The sequence below is a fragment of the Psammomys obesus genome, unplaced genomic scaffold (assembly GCF_907164565.1).
Source record: "Psammomys obesus unplaced genomic scaffold, mPsaObe1.curated_primary_1811, whole genome shotgun sequence".
Taxonomy (NCBI): domain Eukaryota; kingdom Metazoa; phylum Chordata; class Mammalia; order Rodentia; family Muridae; genus Psammomys; species Psammomys obesus.
Window position 1 is genome coordinate 5,315,361 of NW_026585691.1, and position 25,260 is coordinate 5,340,620.

Genomic DNA, 25,260 nt, shown 5'->3' on the forward strand with positions numbered 1-25,260 from the left:
GTGTATCTGTTCAGGTAATTGAACGTGTAATCGAGATTGAACCAGTAAACTGAATATATATAGATATAGATATATTTTTTTTCTGAAACAGAATGGGGGTATCTTGGTGGATATAAACACTGCTGAACACTCAACTGTCATAACCTTCTCTGATTACCACGAGGGATCTGCACCTGCTTTGATAATGAACCACACGCAGTGGGATGTCCTCACATATAGACAGAGGTATGGGAACAGGTTCCATTAGAATCTCGACTCTGCTCTCACTGATCCACGGTCCCTTCGGAAAAATGTTGGAGTCTCACATCCCAGATGTCTTCAAACTTTACGGTGGTGGCAAGGAGTCTGTGGTGTTTATTTCTAACACACTGACCGGTTTTGGCACAGTATCCATCCATTCATCAACCACTTTTATATTTCTACAGCATGAACTAGGACAAATAGATGCTATTTAAAGATCCAAATCAGTTCAGAAGGGTCTTTTTGTCAAGTGGCTTGATAGCAAACATGAGGAAAAGTTGTTGAGCTTCGGGTCTTTATGAATTTCAGGGTGCAGACAAAGGACTGTGAAGTCACGTCTTAAACATGGCCCCTCCCTTTGTAACCTGGTAATGGTAAGTGCACCTCTCTGGAGGTGCACGGCACTGCCACATTCCGTCTGCACAGGCTTCAGAACTGCTAGTTACAGAACCTGTGAGTGCACTTGTTTTGGGGAAGAAATGTATGTCATTATTCTCTGGGCCAGAGCGTACTCATCTTCCCTCTGTCAATCGTTTCAGTGGGTCGCAGGAGGAACTAGTATTGCTGCCAAGAGAAACTCGACTCTTTGCTTGGGCAGACCCCACCGGCACTAGGAAACTCACTTGGAGCTATGCGGCGAACTTTGGGGAGCATGACCTCTTAAAGGTACCGTTTGATAGAGAAGTGCTGTCTCCATGGGACAAAAGTGAGCTGAAATGTCTTAAGAAGGTTACTCTTGTGATTTATAATGCAGATAATTTGTAGTGGTTGTTTATCTGCTTACTATGATAGAGTAACTGGCAAGGCATCTTTGTTGAGAGTGTGTTGTGTGCTCGGGCCTCTTGTCACTCACGGAGGTACAGGCCATCCAGGCAGGGAGAGTGAAGCAGCTGGTCACATTATGTCTGAAGTAAGGGGACAGGGAGAGATGGATGCTGGTAGTCAGCTTGCTTTTTCCTTTTTATGCAAGCTGGGACTGCAGCTCCTGGAAGGGTGCTGTGTACATGTAGGAGTATTTACCACCCCTATTAACTTGATTTAGAAGTCCAGAGACCTGTCTCCAAGGTCTAGACCCTTGACTCTAGACCCTGCCAAGTTGATGGCATAAACAGTCACAGGCTCACCCTGGTCAACTCAACCCCCAACCGTTTACTTTCATATTGTAGCTTTCCATCCCCTGACCCCATCCTGTGACCATTCAATAAGGCCAAATGCACTCAGTACCTTCGCATGTCCCCTCTAGTATGTATTTTGTGGGCATGTGTGTATATATGTTGGCACATTTCTGAGTATGTGAGGGCATGTACTTATGCATGTAGAACCCCAGAATTGATTTCTGTTGTCTTCCTCAATCACTTCCTACTTTATCAAGACAGGGTCTCTCAATGTGGCTAGTCTAAGTAGTCAGCTTGCCCCAGATTCCTCTGCCCCCCCACATTATTGACAGCCACCCTCTCCACTTAGCTTTTAAATGAGTTCTAGAGCTCCAAACTTTAGAATTCACTTGTAGAGTTCCACTTTATCCACTCCGTCCTATCCCCATACCTGATGAGTGTCACTGTTATTTTTATGTAAATGCTGACCTTATGTCAGTTTGATGACTGGGGTTCTCTATCTTACAGTAGTTTTTTTTTTTTAAAGCTTTTCTGATCTTCCCCAGTTATTAAAATCAGTTTTAAGTATGAAAAGCTCATACAGGTTTAACTCAAAATCTCTTTCTCCAGGATGAGTGTGGACAGTTTCCATATGATGCGAATATACAGATACATTGGGTGTCCTTCCTCGACGGCCGCCAGAGGGTCCTGCTTTTCACAGATGATGTTGCCATGGTTTCCAAAGCTCTCCAGGCGGAAGAAATGGAGCAGGCTGATCACGAAGTCTCCTTGTCACTGCACAGCCTCGGGCTCTCTCTGGTTAACAATGAAAACAAGCAGGAAGTCTCCTATGTGGGAATCACCAGGTATACACAAAGGGAAATAAGATGCAGGAATCTTTAGAAGTTCCTGAGTTCATAATACCCTGTTAGTGAGAGTCTAAACAGATCCCTGTTCCAATTTGACTTACTGACTAAGTAGCTGTTTGGACTGATAGCTGAGAGGCCCAGAGACACAGAGGAACTCAGAGACTCTCTGCATCCTCTCTGTACTCATGTCAGTTGTCAGGGAAGAAAGTCAGTCATCTTCTCCTTCAGTCTTCCTTCCTTCTTTGTTTTGTTCCCTCTTTCCTTCCTTCCTTCCTTCCTTCCTTCCTTCCTTCCTTCCTTCCTTCCCTCCCTCCCTCCCTCCCTCCTTCCTTTGTTCCTTTCTTCCTTCCTTCTCTCTTTCCATTTCTTCCTCCTTCCTTCCCTTCTTTCTTTTCTGTTTCAAAAAAAAATGAGTTACAAAAACATTGAGAAAAACTGAAAATAGTATCTGCATCTAGAGGGAAAATAATTTATTTTTTGTAGTTGAATTTGGGTAAATTAGCATGCCATGGGATAGGAAAAGTGTTCATAAAGGAAACTACATATATATATATATATATATATATATAATCACAGTATAAATATGTATATAAATATCTGTATATATCAGTATATATATTATATAATATATTATATAATATATATATTATATAATATATATATGTCCGAGATGTGAGGTTCAAGACATTGGGATGGATTGTTGAGGGTTAAAGTTTACAGACAGCAGCATGTTTGTGCACACACTCCTAGGAGAGTTCAGCCTTCAGTATCAAAGATAGCTTTGCAGGAACTCTGTAGTGGAGTCAGGCCTATGTGGCAGAGTCTGGGTCCCTTGTTATGCATCTCTGAGAAAAGGGGCAGGTTTCCTAAGTGAACAGCAGCTAAATTCTCTGATGCCCCAGCAGGCAGCCAGGAGGGTGTGGGGAAAGGAATATGTGGGCACCAGTAACTACAGTTAGCCCTGTGAAATGCCAGAACCTTGTAAACTCACTTCCCTAAGTGAGAAATCGAGCTGGAAGTTTGTTAGCTAGATAATCACTAGATAATCACTGTGCCTGCAAGCACAGTGTGAGAAGTGAGAGGCCAGCTCACCATGCCCACGCAGCCGTTCACTCCAGATTCTAAGTCTTTAATGGTTAGTTATTTGGAACTTTTTTTTTTTTTGGAACTTTTATAGCCAGTTATTTTCTCTGCTTCTGTTTCTACTGAGAAAACTCCTGAATAGTTATCATCTCCTGATCAAAGATATTATAAATTCATATTTATTTTATGAACAGTATTCTTTAATATACCTCAGCAAAGTACAAGTTATAAGCCACATATATCCACTGCATGTTTATGTAGAGCTTTTGATTTCAAACCAAAGTTTTTAATATTGAAAAGATGGAAAAACACAAGATAATATCTTGTAAGAAGTGAAATTATATGAAATTCACAATGTATGGCCCATGATTGGTTTGGGGAGCTATTTATCATGTGTAGCTGCTTTCTTGCCATTCCTCTGTGCAGTAAAATCACAGTCAATACTGTCTTGCTATTATTGTGTATTTATTCCCACTACTAGATACCCATCATGTGAGCACAGGAAAAATGGACCTTGAATGTCTCTCTTTTAGGGCATAGCAGAGTGAGCTCTAATTTTGACAAAGCATTAATTTATTGCATAATGCCATTATAGCTGTGCCAGCAAAATACGGAATACACTGACACTTCCAGAGTAAGCATGTTTGCAGGTGAACAGTGGCTGGAAAATTCAGAAAGTTTTAAGACAGAACATCTCACCAGAGCATGAGTTTTCACAGAGATAAACATGAATGAAGCTATAGCCAAAGTCATCTTCTGGAGGACTCATTTGTCAAGTTTCGCAAGGAAAGCCTTTTGTAGTCTGTCATGAGCTAGTTGAGTCCCTCTGGCTGAAGCAGCTAAAGAGATGTATGCAGAGATGACAAAGTACTTAAGGCCATTGGCGTTTCGGTGAGGACATTTGTACAAGGAGGTAAGGACATTCAGAACAACATCAGCCAGCTACAAAAGGCCGGTGGTGCTGATGGCTCCCTAGCTCTTCCTTTGCGCTCAGTCACTGTGCAAGTAGGAAGTCACTGCAGAGCTTAAAATGGCTGATGGGAATAGTTTCAAACATGGGAAAGATGAATTCTGCATGACTATGCTGAAGTCTAAAATGCATTACAACTGGGACCAGAATCTTATTGGACAGTTTCAAAAAAAACTTTGAAAGTGTGAAGCGTTTCACGCCTTCTGTTCTTTGTATTGTGTGTCAGCAGATACTTGATGGGGAAATACTTGAATCTGTTGTGTGTTGTCAAACTCAGTCTCGTGGTTTAACCACCGTCAGCCCTGTGACTTTGATGCAGTAGAAGTTCGTTGTCCTGGGTCATACCACACAGCAGTTGAATGGTTTAGCAATGGAAGCCTCTCACTTAAATTCTGAGCCAAGAGTGAAACCTTTACACTCATGCACTGCTTTTGCACTCTGACTGGAACTGTCTTTTGCTAAGGAACTGACAGTGTTTCTATATGAACTTTAATTGAAAATTAGAAAGCCAGATAGTGCTTATACGCAAAATTTTTATTGCCACAGCTCGGTTTTAAGATAGTTAATGTTTAAATCACACTATGTCAGATTGTTGGTGTGTATCGCCTGTGCTGCCTTATGCTAAAAGGTCTCAATCCCTGTGTGTTTGGAGAAGATATGTTTTATATCAGTTACATTTTTTATGTTTTATATTAGTTGCAGCAACATTTTTGGACCTTGATATTATATGCAAAGGAAATGTTTACATTTCAAATCGATCTGTCCAGTTAAGGAACTTCCTTGTAATCTGATTGTTTGCAATTGCAAATAAGAGGCTAGAGAGATGGATCAGAGGTTAAGAATACTTACTGCTCTTGTAGAGAGACTCTGGAGTCCCAGCACCCATGTTGAGTGACTCAAAAAAAGTCTCTAACTCCCTCTCCTGAGGACCTTCCGCCCTCTTCTGGCCTCTGTGAGTGTTGCACATAGGGGCAACACTCATGTAGTTGAATAAATAAACAATAAATCTTTATTTTTTTATTTTTTACAATTTATTTACTTTATATCCCAATTGTGTATTATATCCCCTTCCTTATCTCCTCCCTGCTCCACCTTCCCTTCCTCTTCCCCCTCTATTCCCCTCCCCTACTCCACTGAAATGGGGGGTCCTCCTCCCCTACTCTCTGACGCTTGCCTATCAAATCTCATCAGGACTGCCTGGATCTTCTTCCTCTGTGGGCTGGCAGAGTCGCCCTGCCAGGGGGAGGTGATCAAAGAGGAGGCAACTGAGTTCATGACAGAGACTGCCTCTGCTCCCCTTACTAGGGAACCCACATGGAGACTGAGCTGCCCATGGGCTTCATCTGAGCCAGGTATCTGGGTCCTCTCCATGGATGGTTCTTTAAAATTCACTTGAACCATTGAGCATTTGTACTTGATTTTGATAATCAGGAACAATGATTATGTAAAATGTTGACACCTCTGAAAGAATTTTTCATGGATTCATGTTTTTAAAAATTGTGTTTAGTTTTATGGAAGTGTTTTTTCTTTCTTTGACATCATCAATGTACAACCTTTGTGGTCCTATATAAAAATAAACAGAAACAGTCATTTGCTTGATAGATGCTAGTGTGTTACCATGAAAGATATTTCCCCCTTGTCTTGCTCTTTCACGCATCTTTGCAGGCAGGTGAAATTTACTTTTTTAAAAGAATCTTAAAAGTCTATGGCTGATGAGGAAGAATAGGTACAAAAGTGAAATGTGAAGACTTGTTTTTAAATGGCATTGCCTGTGGCAACAGGTCTTCAGTAAAGGTCTGCTGAACTGATAGGTTAAGTCCCTGTTAGCTTAGATGTGTATTATGTGATGCTTGGTTTTCTATTTAAGAAAACAACACACTGTACAAAAGATAATCATATATAGTTAGCAGGTACTGATTACTTTTAACCACTTTCATTTTGATGCACAAAAGTAGATAAGTCATTGGTTTTAAAATAAAAAACATGGTAGTGTTTTTCTGTGTTAGTGCTCTGTTCCCCCAAGCATCAAGTATAAAGGGAGGAAGGAGAGACGCTTGTATTTCATTTTTTAAGCATTGTTCAGAACAGTTTCTTCTACCATGACTCCACTGTATATTCTGAAAAGAAAGGGTTTTAATGTGTTTTGAATCTAAGGAACCCTTCTCACAAAAGCATATTGCCCAATTTGGCTCCTATGGAGGGAATCATTACGGTATGTGTTACCTTTGGTTCTTAAAAACTGAAACTATACTTTACAGATAAAAAAAAAAAAAAAAAAACCAAAAAAACAAAACCAAGCCCATTATATATATATATGTCAACATGTTTATGGTTCTACAGTGACCTGTTTCTAGGAAGCCAGCATTGTTTTCGGCATGCCGGCCGAATCTCGCAGTATTGTAGTTAACATGCAGATGACAGAAAAATCGTTACCTTGGATTTAAAGAGTCCTCAGCAGTAATGCCAGATCTGAGTGTCCTTCCCACTATAGGGAGGGATACATACAGACATTGTCTGTGCATCAGCTAGGTTCCTAGTGACTGTCAAATACTCATCCTTGGCTCAGTTCCTTATTCTGATGTACACTGCAGGCTACGAAAAGAGAAAAAAATTTTTGGTGTGTGTGTGGGGGGGGGATGGGTGCTTAAGCTTCTAGATTGGAAAAGCAATCTTTTTAAGGCAGGAAAGTAAGAACTTACTGACTTTAATAAATATGGGTTCACTAAAAAAAAAAAAACAACCTCTTGTGCTGGGCGCAGTGGTGCATGCCTTACAGGGGAGGCAGAGGCAGACAGATCTCTGTGAGTTCAAGGCCAGCATGATATATAAATCAAGTCTAGGACAGCCAAGGCTACATAGAGAAACCCTGTCCCAAAAAACAGAAACAACAACAAAAAAACCCTATTATATCGAAAAACATCTCTTGTATCAATAATTGTCACAGGAAGTTGATAGCCAGATAAATTCAAAATTCAGCAACAGTTCCGTTAAAACATACACTTACAGTTTAATTTCCTGTGTGAATTGTTTTAGCTCAGGTGTTGTTTGGGAGATGAAGCCAAAGCAGAAGTGGAAGCCATTCAGTCAGAAGCAGATAATGTTGCTGGAGCAGTCCTATCAGAAGCATCTTGCTTCACAGGAGCGTGGCTGGATTAAGCTGGACAGTAATTTCGAGGTATACAAATGTGTTGTTTTATGGCTTTATGGTTTGTGGCTTTAGTTTCATAGGTATTGTGGTCTAGATAGTGGTACTACGAATGAGTAAAATTTTAACGTCCTGTATATAGAAACTAAAATAAAAGCAAATAGACCTGTATTTATTAGGGAGCTTGTCAATATACCTAATTAAAACATAGCTACAAAACTATTTAACCTTGGCTTTCTTCTCTGTGTTTATTGATTGTTCTTCTTGCTTACCGGTTCCATGGAATTTGTTTTCAGTAAATTTATGGAGACTTTATGTCTGTTAAACATTTTTTCACACCTTCACATTGATGAAAACAGACTGTGATATTAGATACTTCATGGGTGAAAAATGTACATAAACTTTGCTCTGTTATTTCAGCTAGTGTGAATGATCGTTAGATGTGGGTACTGCCACTCCAGGGTATCCGATGCCCTCTTCTGGCTTTCACAGGCACTTCATGCTGTGGTGCCCGTACACATGCAGGCAAAACACTCATACACATAACATAAAAATGAGATAAATAAAACCTTTAAAAATGGAGTTTTTGAACCTTTGAACTGGAGTTCTCTATTACTGCTCATTTTTTCTATACATCATTTTAAGTAGTTTCTGCAATGTAAGGCACTCAGAATTCTAGTTCCCTAGTTAGTTCTAGGAAGGCCATCCTTCTGCTGCACAGGCTGTAGCTGCAAAGACCCGAAGAGCTTCTCTGGTTGTTGTAGTGGCTCGTGTGTGTCAAGTCCAAACTTGGGAGGCTGAGGCAGGAGGATTGCTGTGAGTTTGGGGAGAGCCTAGGCTGTAGCTTGAGACCTGGCCTCAGGAAAACAAAGGAAACAAAGCAAGCTGCCTTTGTGAGACAGAGAGATGAGCAGGTGTTGAGCTCACGCAACATCATGAGTGCGATGTTTTAAAAGCCATCAAATAGTTGCTGGGTGACAATCACAAAAGTGCTTTTGTCTTTTACAGGTCAACTTTGACAAAGTCCCAATGGAAATGCGGCTTCCTATGCGGTGCCTTATTAAACGGGACTTCTTATCAGGGATTCAGGTTGAATTCAAGCAGTCCCCTCACCAGAGAAGCTTAAGGGCCCGGTTATACTGGCTCCAGGTAACACCATCGCTCTCAGCTGAAGAGATCTGTGTGACCACTTAGGAAAACAAGGAAATGAGACCTAATTTATTAGAGAGCCATGACCTGTGTTACATTATCTGATGGGGCGCTGGGATGCCGCTTGAGAAGAGTAGGTGTAGTGTGCATGAGGCCTCAGTCCAGTCCTCAGAGGTCAACTTGTAAAAGTAAATTGGTATTATTATTGTTGTTGTTGATATCCCTGTGTGTTTTCTCTTTTCACACACCTGCGGATTCAGCTGCCACCATCCCAGTCCAAAGCACTGCTTGCTATTAAGACTGTCAGCCTGACCACTGGCTTGCCAAGGTGTTTCCTTACACTACTATGTTGCTCTTAAATGTTCCTTTCGGTTTGTCAGGAGAGCCCCGACTAATATTTTTTTTTGTCATTCTTGGTAGCAAAGAGCAAGGCACCGTTGGGCTGTGTTTGGGGGTGATTACTTCCTAGTCCTCCCTGATTTCCTCTCCCACCTTTCCTTTAGTCTCCCTCCATCCCTGCCAAGTTTTATATAGGACACCTTTTGCTCTTTCCACTTTTTCTAATTTAATATTCCCTCGCTGCTTTCATTTTATTTGAGCCTGAAGAGTCAGAATCTCACATTCCAGAGCCGAAACATCCGCTGCACAAGGCCAATGCAGATCTGAGGGTTTTCGTTCCTTCTCTCTAGTGAAGGCCTCCCTGGGACACGTAGCGTTTGTTTTTCATAAATGAAGCTGCTGGTGGCTCTCCTGTGCATGCAGAGGCTCCATTGCTGTCTCTGAAGCCCAGCGTTTATGTTCGACTTCTTCTAACCTGGTCAAATGTTTGTACCCCCAGGTTGATAATCAGTTACCAGGTACAATGTTCCCAGTTGTGTTTCATCCCGTGGCTCCTCCCAAATCCATCGCCCTGGATTCAGGTAAGAAGAGAAAAGAGAGGAATATTGGCACACCCTTCATAAAAACTTGAGGAGACATCAGTTTGCCCGGTGAGGTGGCTGACTTCGTTCTTCTATGTTGTGTTTCTTTTAGAACCCAAACCTTTCATCGACATAAGTGTCATTACAAGATTCAATGAGTACAGTAAAGTCCTACAGTTCAAGTGAGTAGAGTTCTACTGTGCGGCTCCAGGGAGTAAAACAAGGGTCAATTTTGAAAATAACTTGTTGTCATTTTTTTTTTCCCTTGGGAGTGGCTTCTGTACAAAAATTCTTTTCCCAATCAGTATATTGATCTACTTTGGGTTGGTGAACTGTTTAGTACTTAAGCATATTTTAAAGTAGTCTGCACATGTTTTAAAATTCAGAATGACTTTAACCATCTCTAATTCCAATTAGAATATAAAGTATACAGATCTGTGTGCTGTATTCTTTAAAGCAGGTGCCTTGAACTTTAAAAATCACATGATATGTACTGTGACTTCTAATTTATCATCTCTCCTGTGACATGATGAATGTGGGCATTTGGGGCTTTCAGTGATAAGTGCTAACACAGCAGTATTAGTCAGTTGTGGCTTTCCCTGTAATGAGTAAAAATGTCAGCTTAAGGAGACGTTGATCTTATTATCATAATGTTAAGACACAGAGAAGTAAGAACTTAATGTAGCTTTTGGGTGAAAAATATCAGTTATGATCATGTTTAGAATGTTTTTTTTGTTTTTTGTTTTTTTTTTTGAGACAAGGTCTCACTGTGTAGCCCTGGCTGTTCTCAAACTCACAGATCTATGTGCCCTTGCCTTCTGAGTGCTGGGTCAAACATGTGCACCCCTACTCCTGGCTTAAAACATATGTGTGTGTATGTGCATGTATATGTGCATGTGTATGTACACACATACATGTTTTATGTAAATAAACCTAATATATGTTTGCTTGCCCCACAGGTATTTTATGGTTCTCATCCAGGAAATGGCCTTAAAAATTGATCAGGGGTTCCTTGGAGCTGTTATTGCACTGTTTACCCCAACAAGTGATCCTGAGGCTGAAAGAAAACGGGTAACAGTTTTTAATTCTTCAGCCAAATGTAAAAAACAAAACAAAACAAACAAAAAAAATGTAGCTATTTTTGAGCTAGTTTCTATAGCGAGGAAAAAAAATTAATCGTTTACATTTTTTCCAGACAAAGTTAATCCAACAAGACATCGATGCGTTCAACACAGAGCTCATGGTGTCTTCAGGGACCGACATGTCAATCCTGAGTTTCTTCGAGCACTTCCATATTTCCCCTGTTAAGGTCCGTTGTTAGAAGGGAGTGAGATTGCCTCAGGACTTTTGAAGGGGTCATATACCAGCACAGCTTCACTTGGTACACCAGGTATTTGGTGAGGTTTCACGTGACTAATGGTGACAGTGAAGACAGTCCTCTGTGACATATGTGCAGCCCTAATTCCCGGGAGGAAGCACCAGAGCGTGTTCTCCAGTGTTGAGTTAATAGCCTCTGTGCTCAGGGGAGATGCTGACAGCCGTGTTTCTTAATTAAGCAGAGAGTGCTTACCAGGGTTTAATGTTCTGGCTGTGCTCTGTCGCAGCCACCACTGAACACAGCTGTGATTGGCGCCTCACCAGCACGTCAGAGTGCTGAACTGGCTGTTACGCTGCTGACGTGGTGCTGCTGTTCCTTCTCGAGTGTGACTGTAACTGAGGGAGTGGAAAATTGAATACTCTCACTTCCCTGACTTTGTACTTTGTGAATCTGTTTCCTTTCCCCCTTTTGTTGTTCTTCTCCGCTCGTACAGGGAAGGATGACTTCTTAGTAGCTACACAGATGTAGCGGACTAGAGTGCACTGTGCTTGCACAGTGGGCAGATTGGTGATTAAGTGTGCCTTGCACTACTGACATCCTTTGTGTTCTTGGGAACTGTCCACAGCACCATTGACTCAGTTACATTCACCAGTTTTTTCAGCTAGCAGGATGTGTGAAACGGAATTACTATTCTAAACCGTTGTATTAGTTTGGAGAAATCAGGCATTTCCACAGTTCTAAGTTTAAAATTGCTTTATTTATGTAATAGATTATGTAACAGTTTCGTTCTAGCTATTTATGTAACAGTTTCACTCTAATCAACAAGTGAAGATCAGTTGTTATTACTGTGATTAATGTTTTCAGAAATTGTAATTGTTAATTGTTATCATAAATGATTTGCCTTAATTGGCTAGAAGTAAATGGTTACCATTATTTTGCCTGGTGGACTGTTCGTATGCCACTTGGCCTGTTTTATTCTTAGGTGGTGATTCCATTTTGCTAAGGATTCTTTTGTGTGGACACAGAGGTGTTTATCACTTTAAGAATGCCACTTTAATCTGAGATCAGGCTACTTTGCATTTTATAGAAAGACAAGCAGGAACCAAATGTACAGGCGCTGAGTCTGTTCCGTAGTGGGTGAGCAGGATGCAGATGGCTTTCCCAGGGCACCTTAGGTGCTGGAAGATTCTGATCCCTGTGTCTACACAGCTTTGCTTGGGTTTTTCATATGTTGAACGTTATTTTTCTTTCAGTTGCACTTGAGTCTGTCTTTGGGTTCCGGAGGTGAGGAATCTGACAAAGAGAAACAGGAAATGATTGCAATTCATTCTGTGAACCTGCTGTTGAAAAGCATAGGTGCCACTCTGACCGATGTGGATGACCTCATATTCAAGTAAGGCCCTTGTTAAAGTGTGTGCCTGAGGGGCTTCAGGATACTGGTTCCCATCATTAGTGCAGCGTTAGCTTAGAGAATGGGTGAGTCCTTTTGCTCATGACTTGAGTGTGGGCAGTCTAGTTACACACAGGGCTTTACTTGTGGATATTTCATAAAAACTGAATGCTTCTGATCTGTGTATTGTGAATTGTGTTTTACTACTGTTAGAGCAAAATGTAGCAGGGGAGTGAGGCTCCAGTGTGATATATAGCAAACTATAGAGATGAAAACCCCTTTCTGCACTTATGAGGAGGCTGTGTGTCCGTGACAGCTGCGCCTGCCCTCCATGGCTGTCCACTGACATGAATATTCTGCACAGGTGTAGGAATAGCAGTTACCTGAGAGAAAAAGTCTTTGTAGATTGTTCACATCTCATGGTGTACCAAGTTTTAGAGGAAATGGGGAGAAAAATATAAAATTCGAACTGAAAGACTTCAAAAAGTTGGGGGCTGGGGAGAACGCTTGTCTGGTGAATCACTTGAGATCCAAATGACCCCTCCCTCCAAATCCAGCTGCGGTTGTGTGCACTTGGGGTCCTAGTGGTGAGAGGTGGAGACAGGTGGGTCCCTGGGTCTCACTGCAGCCAGTCTAGTCTACGTGGCCATTTCCAGACCAACCAATATGAATGGCAGACAATCCTTTGGGGTGTACTTGCACATACATACATGTGTACCACAACACAGGAACATCCCCAGCCAAGCACTCACGCACAACACAAACATGTAAGTCAAAGAAGTTGTTGTCCAGCCTCTGAGTAGAGTTGTCTTTCTCTTCGAAAGGCACTGAGAGCATCCCAGTGGAAATATGAGATAGGTTCGACCTAGGGGTTAAATACTTGGGCTAAACACTCAGCTCATTGGTAGACCTTGAGTGTGTATGTGCCTGTGTGGTGTTGGAAGACAAGACCCCCAAGTTTAATTCACCCGGCCGAAAAGAAGACAACCCCAGACACTTTTCTCAAAATGCCCCTGTGGAACAGGATGGCAGATGAGACAGGGAGACTGCTCGGATCTCAGCGTTACACACTCATAGCGAGAGTGAGGGACAGTAGGGCCACAGACTGTGTGGAGGCTCCCAGAAGAAAATGGGAGTGGCAGGCAGGAATTAGAGATGCCCAGCAGTATTAGCGGCAGTACATGCAAATGAAATGGAGACCTCAAAACAGGAATAACGAACACTTGCATTCAACACTTCCAGTTTAAGAAATGGGTTCTTGCAACATGATAGTTTTGTGACTGGAAACGTATATGTGAGTATATGCATATGCACACATATGCAGATAGACACACATGGATACCTTTCAGGTTTTTGTTGTTGGTCACTCAGTGGGGGCATTCGGTTATGAAATGATCCTGAATACAGTCAAAGAGGTACCCTGTTCTGCACCTGGCAGTGCCCTTTATCATGACAACCTCGGGCATGTCTGAGAGCAGGAATTACTCTCTGACTCTGCTGTATAATGGAATGCTACACGTGTATTCAAATGCTTACTGGGAATTTTCAGTAAAATAGAAATACATAATGTTGAGTTTAAAAGTGACATACAGAATGTTCTAAGTTTTATGGCCACGCAGAAGAGGAAAGAATCAAAAGTGAGAAGCAATGAGAAAACACATGTCATTTTTATTGTGATTTTTATTTGTGCGTGTGTGTGTGTGTGTGTGTGTGTGCGCGCGTGTGTGCGCGCGCGCATGTGTACATGCATGATCATGCTCTAGCACATGCCAAATCACTGTCCCTGTGGCTGACTTTTAAAAACTGTTTTTCTCTTTATTTATGTAAATAAATAAAGGATTTTCTTTTTATTAAAAAAAAGACCTTACATGAGAATAACTGTTTTTATAAAAATTTATACCGTAATATTAAGATACCAACTATAAGTTATGTTACTAGAATCAGCTGCTACTGAAGGTTTCTCTTTACTCAGAACATCATTGTAGTAGCCTTAACTCTTGCCCCTGTCTCCTCTAGACTTGCTTACTATGAGATTCGCTATCAGTTTTACAAGAGAGATCAACTCATGTGGAGTGTTATTAGACACTACAGTGAACAGGTAACTCCCTACTACACGCTTTAAAGTACCATAAAATGGGTGCATGAGAGGGTACCTGTGTGGAAATGTTGATGTGATTGATTGACCTCAGTCTTATTGCTCTTGGCTTTGTTGTTGTTGCTTGTAAGACATGCTCTTACGCAGTCCAGGCTGGCCTTAAACATCACAGCTGAGGCTGTCCTTGAACTCCCAGTTTTCTGTTCTCAGTCTGCCCAGCCCTGGATTTATAGGTGTGTACCACCAAACTCGGCACTGCTTAGTGGTTTTCTTGAGTGACTTTTCAGTTCTTTCTTAAAAATGAGTTTTGCTCTAGATCGACTTTCTTTTATTTCATTAAGATACAAAGGCTCAAGTATAATTTTAGGCTAGTTTTACAATGAACTGATTTCTATCATGTAGCCTACATGTTCTTAGTAATTTTCTTTTCTTTTTTTTCTTGAACATTTCATATTTGCAGATAATGTTTTGATTAAATCCACTCCCCCATTTCCTGCCTTCTGGTTCCTCCCCACCCCCTTTCTTTCCTATGCATTCTCTCTCTGTGTTTCTCTCTCAATGCATTGAGGTCACTTAGTGCTGCCTGTATTTGGGGTGTGGGATCATCTCCCTGGAGCATGGGCAGCTTCTTAGTGGCCACATCCCTGCTGGGGTTTTGACTGGCTTGATGGTATGCAGGTCTTGTGCATTCGGGTAGTTTCTATTTCTTTAGCTTGCCTTCCAGAACACATTCCAAAATGTTTTCTTCCAGGGTCCTTTCCTTTTCCAATGATACCTTTACCACTTCAGGGAATGTAAGATGTAGGCTAAGGCACTGCAAGAGGCTCCTGAGGCTTTCCAAGCCAGCTTCTGCCTGTGCATCAGCTACTGAGTGAATTGGGTATGTAGACAAAGAGTGGGCGGCCTCACAGGCCACTCAGGTGCAGTTGCCACAAGGAACTTCGGGGCTCCATTTGTCTCTCCATCCTCCGCTGGGAGATCATTCTTTTTGTGATTCACGTGAACAGTAGGTTCAAACAAGAATAAATTTTCTTTATTTTGCCTTAGTTACTAATTATTCCTATATAATTTAATAGTGATAAAATAATAAAGACAGCGAATGGCCACTGAATTTTATATTCATTTGCTATTCATACTCTTCCATGCAAGGTCAGTATAGCCTTCCACTTTGCAGCTGGGAAGGCCAAGACTAACAGACCAGATAGCTTGTCTGAGGTCACATGACTATTAAATGTCAGCTGCTGATTTAAGGCACATGATGGGTATCAGGTTGTGGGGCTGCAGGTGGCTGCTACACATGCTGCCCCTTAACTGTTGTCCCGTCTCCCGTTGCTTCCTAAAATTTCTCCGGCATTCAGAAAGGACGTAGCTGATTCTCTTTTCTTTTTTAGTTCTTAAAGCAGATGTACGTGCTTGTACTGGGCTTAGATGTGCTTGGAAACCCATTTGGACTAATTCGGGGCCTGTCTGAAGGAGTTGAGGCACTGTTCTATGAGCCCTTCCAGGTACTGGTTTTTTAGTTATGTGCATGTATACAGAAACACATTCCCTGCTTTCTAATGACAAGTATTTGGCAATTAAACCATGTTCAAATGATAATATTAAATAGGTTTTGAGTTTTATTTAAAGTGTTCTTGGTGACATGGAAAGACTGTTTTACATCCAAGTGAGCACATCTGGGCAGTTTATTTTTATCTGGGCAGTAAAGTGTGCCCGAGTGTTCTGTATTCAGTGTTGTCAGGAGTGTGTGAGTGCTGGGGGCATTACAGGCAGTGTCTGCTGTGGAAAGGACTGAAAGGGGTCTTGGGAATCGACTGTCCACACTGGAGCTCTCATCCCCCATGTCTTCCTTTGCCTCAAGAGTCCAGAAGGCCAAAGTCATAGGGGTTTTAGAAAGGCCATGAAGAGGGAGGGAGTAAGAGAGTCAGACACAGTGGACCCTGTCCTGAAGCACAGCTGGTCCTGGCATTCCAGTAGAAGTTTGTACTGAGAAGCCAACTGCATGTTGTGACCGTACCAAGTGACTGACATCTGTGTCGTATCCGCCTGTAGAATCTGCTGAGATTGTGTGGGTTTGAAATTGCTGTTAACCACAGTCGGTATAAATCCATCTGTGTTAAGAGATAGCATGAAAATGATTTGGTCTTAGTTCTGATGGGTGTTTATACATTCTTTGTCTTCATGTAATCTTCAGAATGCTAGATTAAAAGTTTTACACTTATTAAAGTTTAATACTAACCTTTTTTTTTGAATCAGGGTGCTGTCCAAGGCCCTGAAGAATTTGCTGAAGGATTAGTGATTGGAGTGAGAAGCCTCTTTGGACACACAGTAGGTGCGTATAACCTACTACTCTAAAGTGCATTGTTTATGGAAAGCAAGTGGTTATATGTAGTAAAAGAGAGTTCACCTTCCTAATAATCTCTCTTAAAACACATTTCCTTTATTTTAACTTGGGCATGACTTAAATGCAGCCTCTTGGGCTGTTAATGTTCATAGGTTTGATGGATGTGCTTTAGAAACTGTGTACTCCTCTTGATAGCAAAAAGTGTGTAGGAGCAGGGGCTGCAGGGCTTGTCTAAAGCTGGTGCATACTGTGCTGTGCTTGGTGGGACTGACTTCCTGGTGTGCTCTGTAGGTGGCGCAGCGGGAGTTGTATCTCGAATCACTGGCTCTGTCGGGAAAGGCCTGGCTGCAATCACAATGGACAAAGAGTATCAGCAGAAGAGAAGAGAGGAGATGGGGCGACAGCCTAAAGATTTTGGAGACAGTCTGGCCAGAGGAGGGAAAGGCTTCTTACGTGTGAGTCTCCTGTTGAGGCTTTAGGGATCCGTCACAAATGCACTGGAGCTATTACACTAATGATGTCTGTTTTGTGGCTCTGTCTACTGCGAATTTCCTGTGATTTAATATTTGTAAAATTAACGTGCTCACCTGTATGTACATACTGTTCACTGTAAGTCCTCAGTCCTATAAAACAAAACAGAAAAAAAAAAATTACTATGCCTGTGGAGACCTCTAGTGGCTGGTCTCGTGCTAAGCACCCTCCGTTTGTGGAGACTTAGTGGTGGATTTCTTTTTCAGGGAGTTGTCGGAGGTGTGACTGGGATAATAACAAAGCCTGTGGAAGGTGAGTAGAGAACAATTCTCTCCCGCACAGAGGAGGAGGGTGCATGCATGGCCGATGCTATTGCTACTCCGTGTTTGATTGAGAGGGTTTCAAACTAAATTCTATATTATAGCCCTGATAATCGATTACAAGTTTTGTCTTCAGAGAGCAGAGAGGTTAAGTGGTGACTGACTCAGATTTTTGAATGCTGTTCTCCTCAAGGCCATCAGAAAATGAGATTTTCTGAGGCCCTCAGTAGCAGGGGGTGTGGGATATATAAATACATATACTTATAGACATAGCTATATATTCATATATGCAACTATATAGTTATATGAATATATGTGTATTTATCATCCTATGGTAAAAGCTCCTGCTCCTCCATGTGTTTGCCATCAAAATCCCTCTTTCTCTTCAGAAATTGATGAGTTAAATCTAAAGCTTAATTGTAATTCAAAAATTTAAAACAACTAAAGCCTTCTTTAAAAATTAAGAAGGAATGTTGGAGGACTTATATGTCCCAGCAATGTTGGGATATGTTGTATGTTCTAGTTTCAAAGCTTCCTGCAGCATAAAGCTACAGGAAGCTTACATAGTATGATACTGACATGAAAGCAGACATGTAAGTCAGTGAGGTCTTGCAAGTACTGTGACTCGATCTCTGAGATGGGTGCCAAGATGAATCTAGCAATGGCTTCAGCAAGATGGCGCATCTACACGGGGAGAGCAGTAAGCCGGCTGTTACATACACTGTCTGTAATAAGCCCAGGATGGATGAAATGCCAGAGGGTGAGAGCAGAACTCAGAACTTAGAAACATGCAGCAGCAAGTGCTGTGGTTTGGAAGAGCCCTTCCAGACAGGACACCGAGGCCTAGGTGACAAAAGAAAAGGCAGATAAGTCAGATTCAACAAGATTTAAATTTTATGTGTTGAGGGATACCAGGAGGAAATGAAAAGGACAGTTTGCCAAATTTAAAAAAAAAAAAATGCCTTGAAAAAATATCATCATAAAAAGAAAAAAAAATCTATGAATTGGGACGAAAGATTTGTAAACTATATTTGATAAAAGATTTATATCTTGACTGTAGAAAGAAATTGTACAAGCTAACAATAAGAATATAACTCAACTTAAAATGGGCAAAGGATCTGAATAGACTTTTCCTTGTTTTGCAAATGATACATTTTAGTCATCAGGCAAGTGTGGGAGTAAATCAAAATGAGATCTTACTTAACATCAGTTAGGATCACTAAGGTCCAGTAGTGAGAGTGTGGGGAAGCTGGCGTCTCGACGGGCTATTGGTGGGAGCACACAGCAGCGCAGCCACTTAGAGGAGTGCATTCTGTCTGTTCCTCTGTGGTTAAACAGGGCGTGCTACATGTGAATCAGCAAGATACTCGTCGAAAGTGTTGAAAACAGACATTTAAATAAAATCTTCTATGTGAATGTTCATAGCTTCGAAAAGGCGTGTCTATCATCAATGCATGAATAGATAAAATATGGCATATCTGCTCAGTGGAATATTATTCAGCCATAAACAGAAACCAAGCAGTAATACATGTCACAATATAGATGAATTTATATTATGTGATGCTAAGTTTAAAAAAAATAGTCCAGTTGTGATAGACCACACAGTGAATGCTCAAGTCTGAATTGGGACAAGGAGGCGAGGCGGTGAACTAGACAGGTTCAGATGAGGCATTGGGGAAATAGGAGAGTGAGGGACTGTAGGCAGGGACCGTCCTTCTGAGACAAAGATTTTCTAAAGTTGATTGTGACAGTGTTACATAGTTCTTAGTACACCAAAAGCATTTAGTTTGTATGGTGGGACATTTTATAGTGTGTGAAAAGAATTTTTAATAATTGAGCTGTTTTTAATATACCACTTGGACTGCCTAATGGTTGTAATGAAATGAGTGAGTGCTCTCTGCTAAGTTCTCTGACCTCCAGGCACAGGTGCTGACTGAGCTGGATCAGTCCTCTCAAATCTGTGAGGGCCCCAGGGTCTCCTGGAGATCACTGCCCGCTCTTAGTGTAAGCATCTGCTGCAGCCTCCGCCCAGGAATATGTGCTTTGACAACAACCACATTGTCACATTAACATGAGAAGAAACTTGCCCAGACACCCAGATGCTTGTGGCTTCCAAGTTGGCTTGGGGTTGTGTTGAATTCAGACTTGCTTACCTTAAAATATCATTGCATAGTCATTGTCTTTGGTTTCCTAAAGGTGCCAAGAAGGAGGGCGCTGCTGGCTTCTTTAAAGGAATTGGAAAAGGGCTCGTGGGTGCCGTGGCTCGTCCTACTGGTGGGATCATAGATATGGCTAGCAGCACCTTCCAAGGCATTCAGAGGTGAGGACATCACACGCTGGGGAGGGCGGGCTGCTGTGTGCCCATCGCTGCTGGGGATATATGAATGGGCCGGATATTTAGCCTGTTCTTAAGGCTCTTGAATCTAATTGGAAGCTATAGAGGCTTTATAAGGCCATGTAACTGTGAAAAGGAGTAAAAAAAAAAAGAGTAAAACTTACGGCTCAGTTTTCGTTTCATTTCATTATTCCCTATTCAACACTTTAAGTGTTCCTCCCCTATGTCAGGTACTGATAGATAGCAAGGTGACAGTGTCCATGACCTTTCAGACTTTGACATTTTCTTTCTTTAAGAAAAGGGTGGGTTCTTAGAATCCATCAGGCATGGCTTTCCTAATTTTTTTCTTCACTTTGAACAAGTTTTAGAAGTTACTAATAGTTCTTATTTATTTATGAGCTTGATCAACATGAATTCGTCTGATCCTGAAAGATGCTCACGTATTTTCTGTTACTTTATTCAGGGTAGCAGAATCTACTGAGGAGGTGTCCAGCCTCCGTCCACCTCGCCTGATCCATGAAGATGGCATCATCCGTCCATATGACAGGCAGGAATCTGAGGGCTCCAACTTACTAGAGGTAAATTCTGTCCTTCATGGTTGTGAAATGGAGAGATTCTAGGACCAAGATTTTACAGGTGATTTATAGAGTACCTGATGATGAATCTTTGAAGGAGTCTCCACCATCTGTAGAGTAGAATTTATTGTTCTGTATGGTGGCCTGGCATGTTGAGGGGAGGTAACTGGTAACTCATTTTTTGCACAGGACAGGAGCAAGGCACAAGGCTTCTTCTGTGCAGAAAAGACTGTCATGGAAGCAGCTAAGGGTTGTTTCACCCACTCCCTGTGTCAGCTCGCTTAGTTACTGCGCTTTGTTTTGGCTTCCTGCTTTGTGGCTAATGTTGGAACTCCACTGCTTCCTTTGCTCTCTGCCAAATTACCTGACTCCTCTTACTGTGGGAATCTAAACTTATTCTGGTAAACAGAACAGGAGGAGAGAAAGAGAGCTTATACACTTACATATGTTATAATCTTGTTTATATTTAAAAATTAATGTACTTTGGCCATTTCATCTTGGCTATATAGTTTCATTATACTTAAATATTGTACACATACATAAATTGCTGTTCTCCCAAGAACGGCTTTCCCTCAATAGCAACTTATCGATAGTTCCATACTTTCTGTTAAAGATGACTTAATTATTCCTAGCCTTTGGTTTTTTTGTATATAATATGAATACATTTTATCTTTTTGCATGCTTCTAACTTTATTTTCTTTCTTTTTCTGCCTACACAGCAAGAACTGGGAACACAGGAGTAAATGTTTCCTGTACTGCCTGATTCCATCCTTAAAACTCAAATCAAACTACTACTATTTAACTGTGTGTGAATCAGACTGAGGGTGGATTTTGATGACATTTTCTTTATAACTGTCACTTCTGTCTGAGCTTTTTGTAATAGTTAGTGGCTTGGCCATAGTTGAAAATTGTGGCTTCTTGTTTCTACACAGGGCTAAGAGATTTGTGTAAAAGATTCCATGGTGCAGGAAATAATCTTGCAGGTTTGGGGCTTGGGGTTAAAAAGGGTATTGAGCCCAGAGCAGATATTTTCCTGCAGTTGTGGAAACTGTATCACTTTGTGTATTAGGTTGTTTGTGTACATGCAGATGAAGTTGAGAAGGAAGGCTCTGTGCAGTGACTGTATCTTTATGTTTCTGAAACTCGATGATGAAATTACATAGAGTTCTGCCCCACATGTTACCCTGAATGTACTCGAGTCATGGAACTATTAACCTGGGACATGGTGTTTTCATAACTAATATGTCAGTTTCTCTGAGCTTGTCCTTAGATCTGAGGTGAGACCTGGCATAGGAGTTGTAGGAGAATATTCCTTCAGTATTTTTTTTTTCTTTCTTGACTCAGTTATGGCCAAATAAATGAAGTAATTTTCTGTGGTCTGCACCCTTAGCATTTAGCAGGAATGCTTTTGGAAAACTGAGCCCCATTGTTGGTTTTGCTTACTTCATAATTACTAGCTTTAATTATTGTAAGTAGAGTTAGTAAGAGAACATGTGATTAGGCAAATTACCTCTGTGGCAACTGAATGTACAGATACTTTTCCTTGTATAAACAAACTCTTAGAGGCTGGGCAGATGGCTCAGTTGCTAAAGTCCTCACTAGCAAGCACAGATACCTGAGTTCAGGTCTCCAGTACCCACAGACAAGCCAGGCGTGGTGGTGGCACATGCCTGTAGCTTCAGTTCTAGAGTGGGGTCGGGAAGCAGGCAGAACTTGGAGCTCGCTGGCAGCCAGCTCACTTACTTTGTGAGCAGCTGATTTAGTGAGAGGCCCTGCTCAGAATCAAAGTAAACAAAAGTCAGTAAAGGAGGAGGGCACCTGGTAAGGACCTCAGGCCTCCACACACACTGTGTGCATGCTTTACATGCAGAAGCACATGCCACTGGCAGGTCACAAGAGTAATCCCCAGAGATTTCTCCAGGTGAGCAAAAAATAGTCATAAATTATCATTATACCCCAGTTAATTCCCAAAGGAAATGATACTTTAATTTCTTTTTAAGATAAATAATGGAAATGTTTAATTTTGTGATTTGACAGCGCCTTATCTAGAAACTAAAATTGAAACCAAAGTAGAAAGTTGATCCCTAATATATATTTGAAGATGATGAAGCTGTTAAGATACAAACTTTTAGGTGGATTGTGTGTGTGTGTGTGTGTGTTTAAGGTAGAGTTTACTGTGAAGCCTTGGCTGGCCTGGAGCTCTCTGTATAGACCAGGCTAGCCTTGAACTCACACAGATCCTCCTATTTGTGCCTCCCTAGTGCTGGGATTAAAGATGTGCATTTATACGTGTTTAAACATATAGTTATAAAAAGCAATTAGTTGAACGCTTTACATTAAAACAAACACTATGAAGAGAACATAACTGATGTCCAAAGACCAGACAGTACTGGACAGACAAAAGAAATGACTGACATCCTTGGACTGGGGTACAGCTCAGGTAAACTAGCACTCACAGGCCTGGGTTTGAACCCTGGTGTCACCACGTTCCCCTCAAAACAAGACTTCTGCGCTTATGGGACCAAGTGTAGAGAAACGTGTAAATATTAACAGTAGCAAAACCAAAAACAGAACAAACTTGTCGTACCTGGATAACTGGGGACAGGCACAGGGTCCTCGTGTATGCACAAGGCCCCGTGCGAGCAGCTTCTGTGAGAATAAGCACAATCCATCACCCTGGGTGCTGTAGCTCCTTGTGTGACAGTCACAATTTTTAGCTTTCCTGAATATATTGCAATTTTACTGAGGCTTTTGTGATCCTCCGAAACCTGAGGTCTTTTTCTCTGTGTATTGATTATGTCTTATTTTATTTTTTGGCTCCTGGGTGATTCCTGTGATCTCTCTTTTTATAAATGTACGCTACCAAGCAAAAAAAAAAAGTTATTTTCGCTAAGCCTATAGTCATCTCATATGGCTTTTTAGTTTTTGTTATGTCAGACAACTCTTTAAACGTTAATATCAGTCTATTAGTAATTATTGGAAGAAATAGAAGGCAAATTGCTGCGGTGATGGTTCGTTCCTGGGTAACGAAAGGTTTAGCCCATCACAGCTCTCACCCATCTTGCTGTGACAGTGAGCTGAGTAAGAAGCACTTTCTGATTACTCAGACTCTGCTGGACTGATTCCTTAAGGGAGTCAGCGTAACCAGACGTGGAAATCTACAGAGTCCTGGAATGTTAGACCATATCCTCCTCGCTCTTACTGTAATACTGGCTTGTTTGTTTGTTTGTTTGTTTGTTTGTTTGTTTTAACCCACCAAGCATTCCTCTGTTTTCTACTAGTCGGCTATGAAAATCCTTACTCACACGCCATGTGTTTTAGCATAGTCTACTCCAGTGTTCCCTTAAGATAATGCTGCTTATGTTGTACCTGTATGTATATGTAAGTGTATATAGATGGGTTTTATTTATTATTTATTTCGCTGATGGTTCCTAATGGTCATGTAAGACTTAAAGTTGGTGTTCCTTGCTTTTTCTATCTAAGTATGTTTTTTTCATGTATGGAAATGTTTCCTTAACACTTTAACCCTTGCCTGTCCACTCACAGAGGTAATCTTGCATTGTATATCTGACCATTCTCGGTTCCTGATCTTGGTTCCTGACTGTACTTGGTAGTGATAACTGTGATAAACACCACTGTACATTTGCATTTTGCTTTTCTACTCCTTGTGCTGTTCCTGAGAATTAAGTTGAGAGGGATGAAAATGAATGGGAAAGGACCCTTTTCTTTAACAGAATTTTACTAAATTACTCATGTTGAGTTTCAGAACAGAATGTTGCATTGGTCAGTGTGGTCTCCTGTTCCCCCCAGTGACTGAATCTTGCTCTGAGTTTCAGAGTCTAGTGGCTCTTCAGCAGCACTGAGAAGAGTTTTTCCAGTGTATCCTGGTGATAAATTTAAGGCTTTTGGTGGTTGAAGCACAGCCTGATAAACAATGGAAATGTTAGGAGAGAAGCAAGCCTCCCTGCTCCTGCTGGCTTCTCTGGCTTCACGTGTGCATTCCCAGCTCCAGCTAAAGGCACTGCATTACTGTAGTGTCCTATTCTGTTTTTCCATTTTCTCTGAAGAAACCGGAGCATCGATGGCAAAATTTTGTAGCTAATTCACAAGGGTGAACTGTGAAAGGAGTGCCCATCCCTTCTCCGAGACATGTTCTGAAGCTCTGCTTCTCTCTTCCTTCCATGGCTTTTGTAATCCTTGTCCGTGGCTTTTTGTAATTGGCAAGGAATGACTAGTGGCTGACATATTTTAAGAATGTAGGTTTCATCCCCAGCACCACAAGTGAAAGATGAACTTAAGCTTTGAGATCACAACCCTGGGTGTGCTTTCTCTGCTGCGCGTATGTTGACCCTATGACCCTAAGGCTGCTGGAGGCTGCTCTCGGTCATGCAGGGCGCTGGGCTCATTCACTCAGTGTGTCTGTCTTCTGTATTTTATGCCATGTAGTATTTGATACTTAATCGCACATTATTGGTGATATCTATAATCACTCATTAGTATTTGTTGCAAAAAACTTTGTTTGTTGTTTCTAATGTGTATTGACTAAGTCAATAGTTTTAAGATACTTGAAAAAGAAAATAAATATTTTATTGGCTACAATTTATACTTGGGTGATTTTGTGCATTAGAAATAAACTGCAAATATTTGAAATGCTAGAAATTCTTTGAGTCCATAATCGTCTGTGTTAGTCAGAAATATAATTTCATACAAAAATGTTTCTTTTCAACTTGTGCATAATCTATACGACCAAATACACAGAGACAGCAAACACCCTGCAGGCTTACCACTATGTAGTACATAACCCTGTCCAATAAATGGTAGGGTCTTAGCTTCTTGAAAATTAATTATTTTTATTGTGCCTGAGTGTGTGTATGTGCACCAGGTGCATGACTGAGCTGGAGGCCAGAAGTGGGCATCACGTCTCTTGAAACTAGAGTTACAG

At 41.3% G+C, this 25,260-nt stretch overlaps 1 protein-coding gene across 3 annotated transcripts in view; it reads left to right on the forward strand.

Annotated features, from left to right (window-relative positions):
- The window catches only part of Vps13c (vacuolar protein sorting 13 homolog C), a 147,060-nt gene that overhangs the window by 113,097 nt on the left and 8,703 nt on the right, over positions 1-25,260 (forward strand). For 2 of the 3 annotated variants that reach the window (XM_055597904.1, XM_055597888.1), the window contains 17 exons: positions 92-225; positions 780-906; positions 1,965-2,200; positions 7,290-7,431; positions 8,410-8,550; positions 9,389-9,470; positions 9,583-9,652; positions 10,430-10,541; positions 10,666-10,779; positions 12,042-12,181; positions 14,195-14,276; positions 15,665-15,778; positions 16,530-16,605; positions 16,909-17,072; positions 17,355-17,400; positions 19,605-19,728; positions 20,207-20,321. In XM_055597904.1, coding sequence (XP_055453879.1) covers positions 92-225; positions 780-906; positions 1,965-2,200; positions 7,290-7,431; positions 8,410-8,550; positions 9,389-9,470; positions 9,583-9,652; positions 10,430-10,541; positions 10,666-10,779; positions 12,042-12,181; positions 14,195-14,276; positions 15,665-15,778; positions 16,530-16,605; positions 16,909-17,072; positions 17,355-17,400; positions 19,605-19,728; positions 20,207-20,321 — 2,019 coding nt within the window. Of the gene's footprint in view, positions 1-91; positions 226-779; positions 907-1,964; positions 2,201-7,289; positions 7,432-8,409; positions 8,551-9,388; positions 9,471-9,582; positions 9,653-10,429; positions 10,542-10,665; positions 10,780-12,041; positions 12,182-14,194; positions 14,277-15,664; positions 15,779-16,529; positions 16,606-16,908; positions 17,073-17,354; positions 17,401-19,604; positions 19,729-20,206; positions 20,322-21,037; positions 24,922-25,260 lie in introns of those variants that run through there. The other variant, XM_055597896.1, reaches the window with a different exon arrangement.